Source organism: Girardinichthys multiradiatus, chromosome 2, assembly GCF_021462225.1.
Source record: "Girardinichthys multiradiatus isolate DD_20200921_A chromosome 2, DD_fGirMul_XY1, whole genome shotgun sequence".
NCBI lineage: Eukaryota > Metazoa > Chordata > Actinopteri > Cyprinodontiformes > Goodeidae > Girardinichthys > Girardinichthys multiradiatus.
Genome location: NC_061795.1, coordinates 29,408,968 through 29,426,194, shown reverse-complemented (window position 1 = coordinate 29,426,194; position 17,227 = coordinate 29,408,968). Strand labels below are relative to the sequence as shown.

At 40.5% G+C, this 17,227-nt stretch overlaps 1 protein-coding gene across 3 annotated transcripts in view; it reads left to right on the top strand.

Annotated features, from left to right (window-relative positions):
• Positions 1 to 17,227, top strand: part of LOC124860552 (anoctamin-1) — a 31,780-nt gene that overhangs the window by 10,319 nt on the left and 4,234 nt on the right. For 2 of the 3 annotated variants that reach the window (XM_047353968.1, XM_047353959.1), the window contains 21 exons: positions 637 to 691; positions 1,652 to 1,703; positions 2,611 to 2,666; positions 5,373 to 5,420; positions 5,876 to 5,940; positions 6,322 to 6,456; positions 6,549 to 6,709; positions 9,000 to 9,082; positions 9,570 to 9,581; positions 9,952 to 9,969; positions 10,120 to 10,194; positions 10,293 to 10,349; positions 10,710 to 10,784; positions 12,709 to 12,910; positions 13,176 to 13,287; positions 13,375 to 13,432; positions 14,461 to 14,561; positions 14,700 to 14,863; positions 14,971 to 15,123; positions 15,292 to 15,344; positions 16,998 to 17,176. In XM_047353968.1, coding sequence (XP_047209924.1) covers positions 637 to 691; positions 1,652 to 1,703; positions 2,611 to 2,666; positions 5,373 to 5,420; positions 5,876 to 5,940; positions 6,322 to 6,456; positions 6,549 to 6,709; positions 9,000 to 9,082; positions 9,570 to 9,581; positions 9,952 to 9,969; positions 10,120 to 10,194; positions 10,293 to 10,349; positions 10,710 to 10,784; positions 12,709 to 12,910; positions 13,176 to 13,287; positions 13,375 to 13,432; positions 14,461 to 14,561; positions 14,700 to 14,863; positions 14,971 to 15,123; positions 15,292 to 15,344; positions 16,998 to 17,176 — 1,914 coding nt within the window. The remainder of the gene's footprint in view (positions 1 to 636; positions 692 to 1,651; positions 1,704 to 2,610; positions 2,667 to 5,372; positions 5,421 to 5,875; positions 5,941 to 6,321; positions 6,457 to 6,548; positions 6,710 to 8,999; positions 9,083 to 9,569; positions 9,582 to 9,951; positions 9,970 to 10,119; positions 10,195 to 10,292; positions 10,350 to 10,709; positions 10,785 to 12,708; positions 12,911 to 13,175; positions 13,288 to 13,374; positions 13,433 to 14,460; positions 14,562 to 14,699; positions 14,864 to 14,970; positions 15,124 to 15,291; positions 15,345 to 16,997; positions 17,177 to 17,227) is intronic. The other variant, XM_047353977.1, reaches the window with a different exon arrangement.

Sequence of the window (17,227 nt, the reverse complement as noted above, 5' to 3'; positions counted from 1 at the left end):
CTTTGGCAAACGGGAAAAATATGATGGACCATCAGCAGTCGACTGGAACAAAACAAGGATGAAAATTTCAGATCTTTGAAACCTCGGTGGGTTTTTTGGTCACGTGTTAAATCCACGCCTTCGATCAATAAAGTAAAGTTTCCTGGTCTTCTTATCCCAGGAACCTCTTTCATGAATTTGGCCAGTGGGAGAATGCATGAAACCCACGTGTGAGCTTCTTCTCTAGACGGATGCGTGCTCCCGTTGCGTGGTAACCGTTTCCAGTTTCCAGCATGAAAAGCAATGGTGGGCGTCTCTGGTGCCCTTATATAGTCCACTGTGATATCAGAGCTGCGACACCCCTTCCTATCAGTTGCAATGCGTGCTGGGAGTTGTGGTAGCAGCTGCAATTCCTGCTGGGAATTGTGGTAGCAGCTGCAATTCCTGCTGGAGAGTTGTGGTAGCAGACCATACTGGGGTATGTAGTAACAAACAAATGGTCCAACAATAACACACTTATTTAAAAATTATTCACTGGTCATTTGATTTATCTGCCATTGTCACATGCTCCACGACTTGTAAATGCCAAATCTAAATTAAACATTTACTTTCACTTCAAATGGTTGCAGTTGCTTGTAACATTGTAATTTCCTGCAGGTATGACATCAAGTCAACATCATCTTTATTTGACAATGCAACACGGAGCAGAATAGTGAGTCTATGACTTGATTTTATCCAAATGTCTTCCATAAAAATATTTGGTTGAACTACATAATATTGCCTATATTTTGTTGGAATTAAGATGTGACTTTTTAGGACTTTTTCCTGAACTCTCCAAGTATTTTCTACTACTTTAATGCAACTTTTATGGAACTTACCAAGAACTTTCCTCGAACTTACAAGGCACTTTTCCAGGACTACCATGCTTACTTGTTACTTTCCTAGAACTTACTAGGTACTCTCAGAAACTGGGAGTTTGTATTTTGAGTATTGTATTTTGAGGTAACTTTTCTGGAACTTTTTAAAGGAAAACTTACCAGGTACTTTCTAAAACTATAATGGAACTTAGTGTATCTAAACTTTCCAGACACCAATGTGGTACTTTCATGAAACTTACCAAATACTTTACTGAACTTACTAGATTCTTTCTGGAACTTTTCTGGAACTTTCCAGATCACTTTGGGGAACTTTTTAATGGAACCTCCCACAGCATGTCAGCTACTTTCATGTGACTTACAAGGTACATTACAGAACCTGTGTAAGTTTCACGGAGGTTCCAAATACTAGCAAAATTCCAGATAAGCTTCTATGAATGTTCGGTGAAAGTAATGGAAAGTCTCTGGTGAGTTCAAGAAAAGTTTCAAGAATGGTCCAGGAAGTTTCTGTTAACTTCTGGTAATGTTCATTGAAAGTTCTGGGAAGTATTTGGTAAGTTCCATGAAGGTTTTTAAAGGACCTGGTAACCTCTGGAAAATAACTAGTAAGTTCTGTGTAGGTAACCAGTAATCTACATGAAAGTTTCTTAACGTACCTGCTAAGTTATGGGAGAGTTCATGGAAAATTGCCTCTAAATTCTGGGACATTATGGGCATCATTATGCTGTGCCAAGAAGTATTTTTGTTAATTTTAACAAAATTAAACAAAAATTAACTGATGCTATGTTTGCTTCTAGGTTTCTGAGATTATTTCACGCACTACCTGCACGCGCACCTGCCAAACCACAGGTGAGTTTAAGCTTTTTATAGAAGGTGCCTGGAAATGTTGGCTTTCTGAGTTCCCATGGCAATATAATTCAGTGTCGTCTTGCTTTAATGTTTAGATGCAGTTCAGCTTTGAACTTTAGAAAAAAAAAGTTGTCTCTTCAATGGTGAAGATCGCTTCTTAATATCTCATAGGGTGTTTCCAAAATGTATCATTTAAGTCGAACAGGGGTTTTGAAAAATTAGACTTGTTTGCCTGTGGAATAGGCACCAAACCTTGTTTTCAGTCACAGTTTCAAAGGGTTGACAGGAAATGGTTTACACTTGGACTTTCAAAATAAAGGTCACAAATACAACCCGTGTTAAATGTGATGGATTATAAGAAGGGTAGGTTTCTGATTCCTAATATGCTCTCACCAGCAAAAAGGAATTAATTTGGACTTTTTCAAAGAGACTCATTCTATATATGCTGAAATGTTACTCAAGTAGGTTTACAATTTCTACTGGCATGACACCAGTGATCAATGAAAAGATGGGCAAAAAGCTAAGAGGTACTTGTCAAAATATGAGTCTTAATCTTTCATAGGCTACATTATTGCAAAACTAGCTTCCTCATTACTGATGAACCTAAAACAGGCATGCGAAAAGTGAGTCTGTGGCCCTTTCAAAATATAGCAAACACCTACTTTTCAAAATCTCTCACTTTTTCATGCTTCAGTTATTACAAAACTAATGTTTAAAAGGCTTTAAATCCCACAGAAATAATTGTTTATTGGGTGTAAACCAGCAAGAAAACCGACATTATGGTTGTAGACTATATGTACCAGGTGCAGACACTTAAATTTTTTTTAGGAATATTCTGTTCTTTCTTTGTCCATTCATAAGGGTCATAAAACAGATTTTGTGTTACCCTCTGTTTTTGTGTCACAAGGCATCAACTCATTACTGGCTCAAGGTGTTTACATTTCTGCATTCCCTCTGCACGATGTGAGTAAAACTGAAAACAGAACAGTTTAACTGTTCTTTCTTTTTTTTACGTAAAGTATTCACAGCAAATGTTACCGACACCTCAAATTTAAGTACATACAGTTCAGTTAATTTCAGTTCAGTACAATCAAAGTCATCACAGTCAAATACCTAGAGCTTATCCATCTGTCCCACCCATGAAGAACAAGCACACTTTGCAGATGTTTACCAGAGGAAATCCAACACCGTTTGCTGACTGACACAAAGACATTGATATATCGTACTCGTACTCGTCGTCTTCCGGGTCGCGGGTGCAGCAGACTCAGTAGAGACGCCCAGACGTCCCTCTCCCCAGACACCTCCTCCAGCTCTTCCAGGGGGAGCACAAGGCGTTCCCAGGCCATTCGGGAGATATAGTACCTCCAGCATGTCCTGGGCCGTCCCCTGGGCCTCCTCCAGGTGAGATGTGCCTGGAACACCTCCCGAGGAAGGCGTCCAGGAGGCATCCGGTATTAATTGCCCGATCCACCTCAACTGGCTCCTCTCGATGTATCCGGAATCTTGTTCTTTCGGTCATTACCCAAAGTTTATGGCCATAGGTGAGGGTAGGAATGTAGACCGACCAAATCGAGAACTTCGCTTTTCGGCTCAGCTCTCTTCACCACAACGAACCGGTACAGTGCCCCATTACTGCGGCAGCCGCACCGATCCATCTGTCGATCTCCCGCTCCATTCTTCCCTCACTCGTGAACAAGACCCCAAGGTACTTGAACTGGTCCATTTCAGGAGGGAACTCCCCTCCAACCTGAAGAGGACAAGCCACCCTTTTCCGGTCAAGAACCATGGCATCGGACTTGGAAGAGCTGATCCTCATCCCAGCCGCTTCACACTCAGCTGCAAACCGCCCCAGCGCATGCTGTAGGTCTTGGCTAGAGGGGGCCAACAGGACCACGTCATCTGCAAAAAGAAGAGACGAAATCCACTGGTCCCCAAACCAGACCCCCTCCGGCCCTTGGCTGCACCTAGAAATTCTGTCCATAAAAGTTATGAACAGGACCGGTGACAAAGGGCAGCCCTGCCGGAGTCCAACATGCACCGGGAACAGGTCCGACTTAGTTCCGGCAATGTGAACCAAACTCCTGCTCCGCTTGTACAGAGACCGGATTCCATACTCCTGGAGCACCCCCCACAGGGCATCACGAGGGACACAGTCGAAGTCCACAAAACACATGTGGACCGGTTGGGCAAACTCCCATGAACCCTCGAGCACCCTGTAGAGGGTATAGAGCTGGTCCAGTGTTCCACGGCCGGGACGAAAACCACACTGCTCCTCCTGAAGCCAAGGTTCGACTATCGGCCGGACTCTCCTCTCCAATACCCTGGCGTAGGCCTCACCAGGGAGGCTGAGGAGTGTGATCCCCCTGTAGTTGGAACACACCCTCCGGCCACCCTTCTTATGAAGGGGGACCACCACCCCAGTCTGCCAGTCCAGAGGCACTGTCCCCGACCGCCACGCAATGTTGAAGAGGCATGTCAACCATGACAGCCCCACAACATCCAGAGACTTGAGGTACTCAGGGCGGATCTCATCCACCCCCGAAGCCCTGCCACCACGGAGCTTTTTAACCACCTCAGTGACTTCAGCCTGGGCGATGAAAGAGTCCAACCCCGAGTCCCCAGCCTCTGTTTCACCAGGGACTGCGTGATGGCAGGATTGAGGAGGTCCTTGAAATACTCCTTCCACCCCCCGATAATGTCCCCAGTCGAGGTCAGCAGCTCCCCACCCCCACTGTAAACAGTGTTGGCGAAGCACTGCTTCCCCCTCCTGAGGCACCGGACGGTTTGCCAGAATCGCTTTGAGACCAACCGATAGTCCTTCTCCATGGCCTCACTGAACTCCTCCCAGGCCCGAGTTTTTGCCTCTGCCACTGCCCGGGCCGTGGCATGCTTGGCCTCACGGTACCCGTCAGCCACCTCAGGAGTTCCACAAGCCAACCACAGCCAATAGGACTCCTTCTTCAGCTTGACAGCGTCCCTTACTGCTGGTCTCCACCACCGGGTTTGGGGACTGCCGCCGCCACAGGCATCACAGACCTTACGGCCGCAGCTACGGGCGGCAGGATTGACAATAGATGCGGAGAACATGGTCCACTCGGACTCTATGTCTCCAACATCCCCAACAAGCAAACCCACTCCAACCCACCGCCTCTCCTCGTGGGCCACTCCAGAGTAGAAGAGAGTCCAGGCCCTCTGAAGTAGATGGGTTCCAGAGCCCACGCTGTGCGTGGAGGCGAGCCCGACTATTTCTAGTCGATATCTCTCCACATCCCGCACAAGCTCAGGCTCCTTCCCCCCCAGCGAGGTGACATTCCACGTCCCTAGAGGCAGCCTAAGCATCCGGGGATCTGGCCGCCGAGGTCTCCACCTTCGTCCGCCGCCCAATCCTCTTTGCACCGGTCCCTCACAATTCTCCCTGCAGGTGGTGGGCCTGCTGGGGGATGGCCTCGCATCTCTTATTCGGGCTTGGCCCGGCCGGGTCCCGTGAGGAGCAACCCAGCCACCAGGTGCTCTCGGACAAGTCCCGACCCCAGGCCTGGGACCCTGGCTCCTCCGTACCGGGCGACGTCACGTGCCTTGATTTAGTAGTCGTCATGAGGGGTTCTTGAATTTCAGTTTAGTACAATCATTTTATGCATTATATAAAATTGTGGTCCTACTTTTCTTTAGGGTTCATTCACACGGAGAGGAGGAAAAGATCAACGAAATGACAGACAGGTGAGTTACAGTAGTATTGATGGTGTTTTGAAAAAACTTTCTTCAAATACTGCAAGAAGCTCAATATCTGTAAATAAACCTTTTGAGGTATTTGAAGAAGAGCAGTTCTTGTCTCTGAAACGTCAGATCCTGTTTGAGAACACTACATTAAAACCATGTTATTCTCATGAAAGCTATTTGTCATAATTAAAACTAATGCATCTTTGAAAAAAAAAAAAACATTTGAAACGTCAAGCAACATGCATGATGTTTTTTTAGCATTATGATTATTATATATATATATATATATATATATATGTGAAGGACTAACATCCTCTGTGTATGTGGCGCCCACTCGACTAGCACATTAATTACTTTGTCTTGTCCCTCTTTCAATAAATCTCAATAGGGTGTTAAGATAAATACATATCTATATGGTTTTCTAACTGACTTGAATATGTCTCTTTTTCGTTTAGCTGCTCCATGAAGAATGGGCCAACTATGGAGCCATGTTCAAATATCAGCCTGTTGACCTGATCAGGTACTGAGAAGTTTAAACAAACCCCAATTAATTTTCTCTAGTTGGTTTTGGCTGCACTTTACAGCATAGTCACACAAACTGAGGTCTGCTTGTGATGAAGCAAGCATTCAGATAATAGAAAACAAATATTTCAAATGTCCTTGATTATGACTTTTCATTAAAAAGATGATGTAATTTAAGTCTAAACGAACAATTAGGTATGATTTATGATCATACCTTTATGATTTATAGCTACATTTTAGCTAAGATACTATTAGATTGGTTTATAAATTCAAAGTTTATCAATTGTTTGATGATGGTGAAAGGAATGATTTATGGCTTTAGCCAGTTGAATCCTGCAAACACAGGCAGCTAATTTATCTTCTGTTTCCGTATTTACAGGAAGTACTTTGGAGAGCAAATTGGGTTATATTTTACCTGGCTGGGTGTTTATACCCAGCTTCTCATTCCACCCTCTGTGCTGGGCATCATTGTCTTTCTGTACGGCATATTTACCGTAGATACCAATGTGCCAAGGTAGGCAGACACATGTTCATGAAAGCTAATCAGTACCAATCAGTGAAAGAGAAATAAAATAACTTTCTATGTGTTTCACCTGCATATTTCAGTCAGGAGACATGTGATGACAACCTGAACATCACAATGTGTCCACTGTGTGATGCAGTGTGTGATTACTGGCGTCTAAGTTCAGTGTGTTCACTGGCCCGAGCCTCATACCTGTTCGACAATGGAGCTACTGTTCTCTTTGCTATCTTCATGTCCCTGTGGGGTAATTATATCCACCAACTATACACTTTGCTCTGAATGCTACGACAAATGACATTCAGTTACATTTCAACATTATCTCTAGCCAGACAAAGACAAGAAAACTACCACACCTTAAATCAGTAAATCACCCATCCTTTCACCAAGATGACAACTGTGGCTTGAATTAAAATGACTTTTGCAACACATAATTAGAAAAGCAGAGTCGGGACAGAAAAAGTCTGCTCCTTTTAGCTTTATGTTGGCTGGGAAGCAGAGAGGAGGTGTTAAGAGGATAATGTAATTACTCTTTACCACTGCATAGACACACTTTGTGGAACACTATTGTAGTATACATATACGGTATATATATATATATATATATATATATATATATATATATATATATATATATGTATTTTTTTTTTTTTATAATAGTGGCAAAATCAGATGCCTTGAATTGGACCTTTTTTTCTTAATGCCAAATTAATTTCTCACATCTATTGAAAACAGAGCCTCACTCAGTTTAAGCTGCAACAACAGATCTGATGTGTGCTGCTCTCTTTGATTAGATTAGATGTTCAATACGTTAGCACTAAGTGCAGTGACCTGTCTATACCATATAGTATCCAATTAATGCAGCTGTTGAGATTTTTTTATTAGATCGTTCTCCAAGTTCCAAAAGTCTAATTCTGCCAAAATGATCAGGTAAGGGTTCCTGTAAAGACCTGTTACAATCCGTAGAGGAAAAACATATTGGACAAAAATTAAATAAACTGCATTAGTAAATGGCATTTTTTTTACTGTTGGGACAAGATACTTAGTCAGATCAACTTTAGTGTAATGTTAAAATATCAAAAATAGTATTCAGGCTCCTTGAGTTTTTTCACAAATTTAAAAGCAGTTTATTGGGATTTCATGTGATAAACACAAAGGAAAATGGATGGAGCTAATAAACAGGCAATCCTGGAAGAAAGGTTGTTAGACAATGTAAAAACATTTAGACTGGAACAGAGGTACAACTTTCAGCACAACAACAACCACAAACATACAGTCAGAGCTGCAATGGACTGGTTTAGATCAAACTATATTTATAGTTTAAAGCCGTTTAATCAAATTCCAGACCTAAATATAAGTAGGAATCTGTGACAAGTCTTGAAATCTGTTGTTCACAAAAATTCTCCATCCAGTCTAACAGGTTGAGCTTGTACTTGTCTTCTGCTTATCCAGGACTGGGTCAGAGGGACAGCTGTCTCAGCAGAGACGCCAGGCCTTCCCTCTCCCCAGAACCCTCCTGCAGCTCTTCTGAGGAGAGCCCAAGACATTCGCAGGCCAGCCAAGAGACATAGTCACTCCAGCGTGTCTTGGGCCGTTCAACGGACCTCCTCCTTGTGGGACATGTCTGAAACACCTCCTGAGGGAGGCGTACAAGGGTCATTCAAAATAAATTCCCGAGCCACCTCAGCTGACTCCTCTCGGTGTGGGGGAGCAGTGGCTCTACCCCGAACTCCTCGCGGATGGCCGAGCTCCTCACCCTATTTCTACAGGAGTGCCTGGTCACCCTGCAGAGGAAGGTCATTTCTGCCGCTTGTGTCCGGAATCTCGTTCTTTCGGTCATGACCCAGAGTTCATGATCATAGGTGAGGGTAGAAACGTAGACCAACCAATAAATTGAGAGCTTCGCCTTTAAGTTCAGCTTTCTCTTCACCAGAACGGACTGGCACAGCATCCGCATTACCGCACCGATCCGTCTGTCGATTTCTTGCAACATTCTCCCCTCACTCATGAACAAGACTCCGAGATACTTAAACTCCAACACTTGAGGCAGGAATTCCCCTCTGACTTGGAGAGGGCAAGCCACCCTTTTCTAGTAGAGAACCATGGCCTCAGACTTGGAGGAACTGATTCTTATCCCCGCCTCTTCACACTCATCTGTGAACCGCAGTTTGAAGTTGAGCAGTTTTCACAAAAGAACTGGACACAATTTGCAGATATTCGTTTGTAAACAAAATTAAAACTACATATTTATTCTCAAATTATGTCTATGCCTTGCCTTGTGTTGTACTATCATAAAATCCTAATAGAAGTGTTAGAAACACTGGCATCTAATTAGGGTTTAAATTGTTGGTTTAGTTTTGTTTGCTGATTTCTTATTAGAACTGAACAGAGCAAGCTGCCTCCTAAAGCTTTTAAAAGCATCATTCCTGTAAAAACCTTTTAAGCTTCAGGTTCATTTGCTTGATGTAGATGACAAAATTTTCCGATTCACTTTTGTCTCTTTCTAAAAATTATTCCTTGTGTGTATCATCTTGCAGCTGCTTGTTTCCTTGAGCACTGGAAGAGGAGACAGATGTGTCTGAAACATTCATGGGATCTGACAAGCTTGGAGCATGAGGAGGTAATGAAGTGGGCTCAAGAAAAGCATGTATGGACACCCACACACACACACACACACACACACACACACACACACATACACACACACACACACAATCACACAGACACAAAAATAGATTTTTTGTATGAAGTTATGGTATCACATAAGAATAAATAGAAATACATGTGTTTCTGCCTTCGGAAGAAACACATGTATTGTAAAGGAAGCCAGCAATGCCCTTAGGGATTACTTTACAGCCCAGGCGATACACAAAAGTAATGCTAGTTTTCCTAAGGCTCTCAGTAGTTCTTGACCTTTAAGTTCCCCTAACAAAGCAAAATGCTTGCTGGCAGACAGTTACATTGAGAAGATCAGTAATGGGATTGGTCCTGGCCTTAAAGGGCAGTTGGTGGATAAAATGACACAGCAAGGTCACAACACAAACAATCAGAGCCTAACGCACCTGTTCTCTCTGTCTTTCATGTGTCTCCTTGTCTGCTGCCTGAAGGAGCGAGTTCAGGTAGGAAGCTGTGTATACCAGCCTAACTCTTTAGAAATCAAGGAAAACAAAATTATAGAATAGAACAGAATAGAATTGAATGTATAAAAACAACACAAATAACAAGATAGTCACTGAAAAAGTGAATAAGCAGAAAGTAAAAATGTACGCACATGTCTATGGAAAGTTGGGGGGCACAAAAACTATTCCATATGACAGTCATAACAGTAACAAAGCTAATATATTTCATTATTGATATATTTTATTTTAAATCTTTAATTAGAATGTAAATCAGACATTTATTGGAAGCTGCTATGTAGATGCTGAAAATGCCTTTTTGCCCTGCCATATTCTTATAATCTTAAACAGGTTTTTGTTATTTTCCACCAAGGAAGCATATTTCGCTCAGGTAACTGTCTTTATTCACACCTAAAATGTAACCCCCTCAAAATAAGTTAAAAAGACAGATTAAGTTAATCCCATTACATACAATATAAATGTTTTGGTTACACGTGGTGCTTGTGTTTTATTTTGCATATACTTTGTATGTGTACTCCAGGATGAACTGAGACCGGAATATGAAGAAGCTCTTCAGGAGAAGAAAGCTAAATTGAAAGCACAGGCTAAAAAGAAGGTATGTTTACATGAATGCGTTCAGATCCCTTTTTAGTGTTGAACTGTCAATGCAAGTTTTGTTTTATCTCACGCTCTACTTTTTGTCCTCTGTTTTAGCTGGCTCCAGCTGGAGAAGGTGTAGATGGAGAAACTGACCAGATGCTGGCGTCCCAGGTACCACTGCACTCCACAATAAATGAATGGGCCTGCAGATGAAGCACATAAATGCGAGACATTATGTGTGTACATAATGAACTCCCCTTCCCGTAATGTGTGTGGTTGAGTCCAAAGCAGATTAGCTGCCTGAGATTAGCCCAGATTACTGACAGAGACATACAGGGGGGGGGAGGAAGGGGAGGAGATTTCTGTCCTTTCAGATGGCAAACATACACCCTCCCCACTGTTAACATAGTGTGTGTGTGTGTCTGTGGACAACATTTCAACCCATCGCACGTCATAACGTGAAGGATGCTTGTATGTTTATATGTGTTGTTCTTCTGTGCGCCCAAGTAACACTCACCTTTGCCTTGACAGCCAGAGCCTGAGTCCTTGGACATTGAGGATCACCTGTCAGGTTATTTCATCAATGTGTCCACCTTACTGCTGCTGGTACTGCACTCAGACTGTCTTCATGTTCTCACTTTTCCATTTGCCATCTGTCTCTTTGTCGATCCTGTGGTTAATCTTTTGATCAACAGAAGGATCAGGTGGATTAACAGATTGAGGGTCATTATGGTTATTTTTCATGACGTAGGAGGTAGTTCACAGAAATCAGATGTATTTATTTCTCAGTGCTCACAATCTCTATTTGTTTGTCTGCCTAAAATTCTGGATTTCTCCAAATTCATCCACTTAAATGGTCAAGGCTTGGTCAGTCCTCGTTTGTTGGCTTCCAAGGAGCTGTCCTTTCTTATAATCTTTTAAATTGATACTGAGCAATATTTCTTTAATCTTTCTTTGGGATTTTGCTGGATTTTCATTTCATTTTCAGTCCAGTTTCAGTACCTAAACAGATCTATTCCATACCAAACCATACCAACTTAATTTATAAAGCGCTTTAAAACAACCAGTTTTTAAAAAAAAGTACAAATTATAAACATACATTAAAAGATAAAATATTTTATGACATAAGAACAAGAAAACTGTATACAAAATGAAAACATTTAAAACAAGCAAGGTCAAACTAAGTCTCGCTGATGTTAAAAGCCAAAGAATAAAAGTGGGTTTTAAGATGGATTTTATAAGTAGGCAGTGAGGGAGCCTCTCTAATGTGCAGGGGTAGGTTTTTCCACAGTTGAGGAGCAACAGAGAAAGTTCTGCCCTCCTCTGAGCTTCCTCCTAGACCTTGATACCTGCAGAAGCTGCTGTTCAGTCAACCTGAGGGACCAAGAAGGTAAGTATGGGTGAAGAAGCTTGGAGAGGTATGTCAGGACAAGATCATTGAAATATTTAAAACAAAATTAAGAATTTTAAAATTGACTCTAAAAAACGCAGGCAACCAGTGGAGTGAGGCCAGAACAGGGGTGATGTGTTCTGTTTTTTGACTAGCAGTGAAAAGACGTTCAGCAGCATTTTGAACCAGCTGCAGATGAGAGGGCAAGGACTGACTCATTCCAGCATAAAGTCCATTACAGAAATCTAAGCGGGATAAAATAAAAAGCATAAATCACTGTTTCAGAGAGTTGCCTGTTGCCAGTTCCCTTAAATAATAAAAGCAGGACTTTGCAACTGCTCTAATTTGACTGTCCAATTTAAAATCACTTTCTAACTTTAAACCCAGATCGTTAACAGTTGGCTTAAAATATGCCATCAGGGATCCCAAATCTACAGTGGTGGACTCACAGCGCCCACTTGGTCCAAACACTGTATCCTTTGTTTTATTTTTGCTAAATGTAAGAAGTTTAGGGCCAGCCAAGATTTAATATCCTCTAAGCAATCCGATAGTGCTTTGATTAAAAAGCTGTCATCCTGTGGTAAGAGCAGATAGATCTGACAATCGTCAAAATAAAGGTGGAATGCCATTCCACACTTTTTAAGTATGGAAACTAGAGGCAATTAACACAGGGAAAAAAAGCTGTGGCCCCAGAACTAAGCCCTGTGGGACCCCACATGCCAGAGGAGTGGAGGATGATTCTGAGGATGTGTTCTGAATGCCCACTAAGTGATTTAAACTTGGAAATGAAAATGTTGTGGTCAATTTAGGGAATGTTTTCTTTTGTTGGAAAAAAAATGCCGCTAAACTCAATAGATGAACCGATGTTTTTTTCTACTAAGTATGGACTAAAATACATTTTTTAAGAGAAAAAGCAGCCAATGTCCAAATTAAGTTTAAAGACCCTTCAGAAAACCTGACCCCTTTAAAAGATTACAGCAAAGTTTGGCTCCTTGAATGGAAAGTTTGAAGAAGCCAGAACGTGTCTACAATCTTTGAACAATACAGAATGAACAAGTTAAAATGCACATGAACTATTCATGCATTCTCCTTCAGAATCCATACTTTTAACCTTGTATTTTTCATTTTATTTTGTTTTAGATTTTTGTCACCTTTTCTGCAGTGTTTGGAGTAGTAGTTTATCGCATTTGCATGCTAAGTGTGTGGTCCATGAACCCTGATCCTGAAGCCAAGGCCAGTGTGAGGATGACCGTCACCACCACAGGCATCATCCTCAACATGCTGGTTGTTCTGGTATTGGAAGAGGTCTATGGAGCAATCGCTGTGTGGCTGACCGAGCTTGGTATTGTGTTTAATTATAGAGTTATAGAGTAAACCACCAAACAAGGATGGTCAATAATTCACAATGTTTTTTCCTAGAGGACAAATGTTGAAGTGGAGACACATTTCTAGATGAGAACAATGAATATAATACTATGTGCAGTTCAGCATATTTTAACGATTTTAATCAATTTCATGTAACAGTTATATTTAATTAAGTTTATTACAGATTTAGTGTCGATTGTAGAGTTGATGTATTTATAGTTCTTTTGTCCAATTTGCAACAGAACTTCCTAAGACAGAGGAAGAGTTTGAAGAGAGGTTAATCTTTAAGTCTTTCTTTTTGAAATCCATGAACGCCTTTGCTCCTATTTTTTATGTTGCCTTTTTCAAGGGCAGGTGGGTTTGTTTTGTTTTTTTCAGCAATTTAAAAACTGTTGTATTCCTTCGATCCAAGTCGTATGACCTGGTCCTGTCTTCGTACAGGTTTGCTGGGCGGCCCGGTGATTATGTTTACGTCTTTGGAGACTATCGCATGGAGGAGGTAGGTCTAGATTTGCATATACCTGATTTTTTGATTTTTGGAGACAAATGTTGCCACATACTCACAAAACAGGAATTTTCCAGAATAGAAAGCATGTAACTGAAACAGCCATAACACATTCGTGGCGTACATTTAAATAGTTTTAGGCTTAATTTGCACAAAGCTTTATAAAGACACTTTTTATAGAAAATTAAATGTTTTTTATTTTATTCTTTTTTTTAAAAATGACTCAAAAATGAAAATGCATTCAAAGAATTAAGTGAAGCTATTGTGTCGGCTTCATTCAATTGTGTCTCTGTCATACGTTTCAATGACTTCCAAAGATACGCAGCTTTAAGTGAAGAACACTTTAGCAGCGCTTTTCTACACATCTGATTCTGTAGCATACATAATGATATCCAGCTAAGCCAGGCTATCACAGGCTTTTGAAAGTAGATTGAAAGTTGTTTTCATTCAACCAAGAATAATGTACGAAATGAGACAGGCACCTTACAAAATAAAATACAACCATGTACAAGGGGTATGAGTTTAAAAAAAAATGGTTTCTCTGTTTTATCTTACATTTTAACCCAAAAGAATTGGATGTTTTAAATTATTTATACCTCAATAATTCTCAATAATCAATAGAAAAGCTTTCATCATCAAATGGAATGCTTCTTATAATTGCTGATAAGCTTTTTGCATGTTTTCCTGGTATTTTTGGCCATTCTGAGATCCAAGACTTAGAGTTTGGAAGGTCTCCTTGCCATCACCCTAATCTTTAGCTCCCTCTTTAGATATATTTATACCGATTGCACTCTTAAAATACTAAGAAATCTAAGCTAACTTACTTTATAGTTTATTTTTAAATCCATTTTAATTTAACAGTTCAAATGGGACCTTTCCTTTAACATTGCTCTGGAGCTATATGTATATATACAGTATATATATACATAGGTATAGATATATATCTAAATACATATAATGCAACTACAGAGTACATTTAAAATAAACTACCCAGGTGAAATGAGTGTTTTCATTCTCCACAGTGCGCTCCTCCAGGCTGCCTCATTGAGCTGTGCATCCAGCTCAGCATGATCATGCTTGGAAAACAGCTCATTCAAAACAACGTCTTTGAGATTCTCATTCCGTACGTATGCCTCAGTGTCTTCTCATGCCGTATTTAGAGTAATAATTTGCATCATGTTTTAATTTACAAATTAGAATTCAGACTATTGCAAAAACCGGCTTTCTTTTCATTCTTTGACATATTTATGCTCTTTGTTAGTAAAATGAAAAAGATGTACAGAACGATACAAGAAGAAAAAGGAAAGAAAAGAGCTGCGGAATATCAGGAGAATGAAACTGAAGAGATAAGACCGAAACAACAGTTTGACAAAGATTTTGCTCTTGAACCATTTGAGGGTGTTAGTCCAGAGTACATGGAGATGAGTGAGTCTAATTTAATCTCTTTGTCACTCTTTAAGATACTGATTCACCCTCTATTGCAGCCACACAATGTGATTTTAATTATGCATGCTTGTGTCTCAATTTTTCAGTTATCCAGTATGGATTTGTGTCTTTGTTTGTGGCTTCCTTCCCGCTGGCACCAGCATTTGCTCTGCTCAACAATGTCATTGAGATTCGCCTCGATGCCTCAAAATTTGTCAGTGAGATCCGCCGGCCCGATGCAGTCAGGTGTAAAGACATAGGTACAAAATCATTTCATATGAGGAACGTTTATTCAATTTCTTTTCCTTTTTCCATGCTGAACCTTTAATTCTTTTTCATACCATAAAAACCTCAACAACCTACACACACTCATATGGATGGACACTCTTCCATTTCCCTATTTGTCTCTTTGTTCCTGCTGTCTTCAGGGATTTGGTACAACATTCTCTGTGGAATCAGCAAGTTCTCTGTCATTACCAATGTAAGTCTGCATGTGTCTGTCCTGACCGCTCTGCCTGTAACATTTCATTGGGGGCAATGTTAAAAGATGTTTATTTAAATGCATATTTTTCATAACAACTACCATATTTATGTAAAGTTTTGGTCCACATTTCCTTAATATGTAAAAAATTCTTTAAAACAACTGGAATTTAAGCAATTTTCTTTGCTGCTGATTTTAGTTGGTAATAGTAAACACTTGACTCCACTCCCATTCTCCCTTATGTTTTGTTTTTTCCCATTATCTACCCTGACAGATAACACACACAGCAAAACAAACTCAGATTCTCACTTTGTAAATTGTTAGAAAGCAATTGTTCTTTAGGGGTAATAATCCATCTTTTAAGCCCAAATTAAATGTGTCATATGTTTAACAGGCAGAAATGGAGATGAGTGAGTGAGAATTTTTTACCCGAAAAGGTCGGGTACAGAACAACAAAAACGTATTAAATGTTGAACAGGCTAAATGACCATCACCTGATTTTAACACTCACATACATGTCCTTAAAAGTCATAGACTCCTGAACAAAGTTTTAAGATAAGTGGATAAACTACAAGCATTGGTATTTCATGCTGCTGGATCATAACCAGGGTATGAGTCCAAAAAGAAGAAACAAAAGCAACAGGCTATAAATAGACTAAGCAAGTTATTAACAACTACATTTAAAATAATTGTAGCATTTGTATCAAGGAGATCACTCCGGAGATGTTTTTTACATTGTTTCCTTCATTGGAACAATGGAGCTTCAGGTGAACTTGCAGTTGGCAATGTGGAGATACAGCAGCTGACATCCCTCGTAAATTAGGCCTGTTGTTTGTTAGGGAATGACCTGGTCTTTCAACATGACAGCAATGCAACAACAACGTCTTACAGTAGAACATAATTTCCAGGATGTGGACGCCCTTTGTGAATTCATGTTCACCACATGGAGTCCCCACCAGTCTACTGGAAACATAACACACAGGTTTTTGAAGTGATCAACCAGAGCAGCAGGGCTACTCACACTTCTTTTTATACTTTAGTATCAGTTTTGTTGTTTGGTCTGGGAGGGGGGCTTTAGCCAGGGGTTCTCGACTTTTTATCCTCTGATAAAAAGCTGTTTGAATTTTTTTAAATAATTTTTAACAAATTGCCTACTCTATTTGTTTTTGTCTCTTGCTCCTTTTTCTTCTGGTTTGCATTTTAAAGTTCAACTTACAACGTGGTTATGATCCAGCACCTCTAAATGGCAATACTTTCAACATTTTTCTTTGTCTTAGAGTTTTTGCTTAACAGTGTGTAACTCTCATTTAGGATCAAGCTGTTTAATAAATGTATTGTCTTTCTCATTAAATCATTTTAAGCATTAAACCCTTTAAGCATAATGACAAAAGGTTTTCAAAGAAATGAAAAATCTAAACTAAGAGGTCTGGTGGTTCTATGGTTCATTTTGCTGGCATGGCTGTGCTCCACCAGACACAATGTTAAGAAACAATTTAGTAAGCATAATATAAATGATGGGATACAGCCGATCTAAGGCTAATGTTGAATTGATATTCCTTGTTTGAAAGGTTTTGAGATTATTTTGACCCAGCTTTAGGTGTAGCCGTATCTTTATAAGACTGTTGTACCTATCGTCCATGTTTATCTTTAAAGGCATTCGTCATCTCCTTCACATCAGAGTTTGTTCCAAGAATGGTCTACCAATACATGTACAGTGGAAACAGCACCATGAGTGGCTACACAGCGCACTCGCTGTCTTACTTCAACGTCAGCAACTTCCCTCCTGGCACAGCACCAACCACCACACTCATCACCGGTGTCACCATGTGCAGGTCAGAACGACTCTCCTAACCTTGAACTACATTGATCTTCCTTTAAATCCC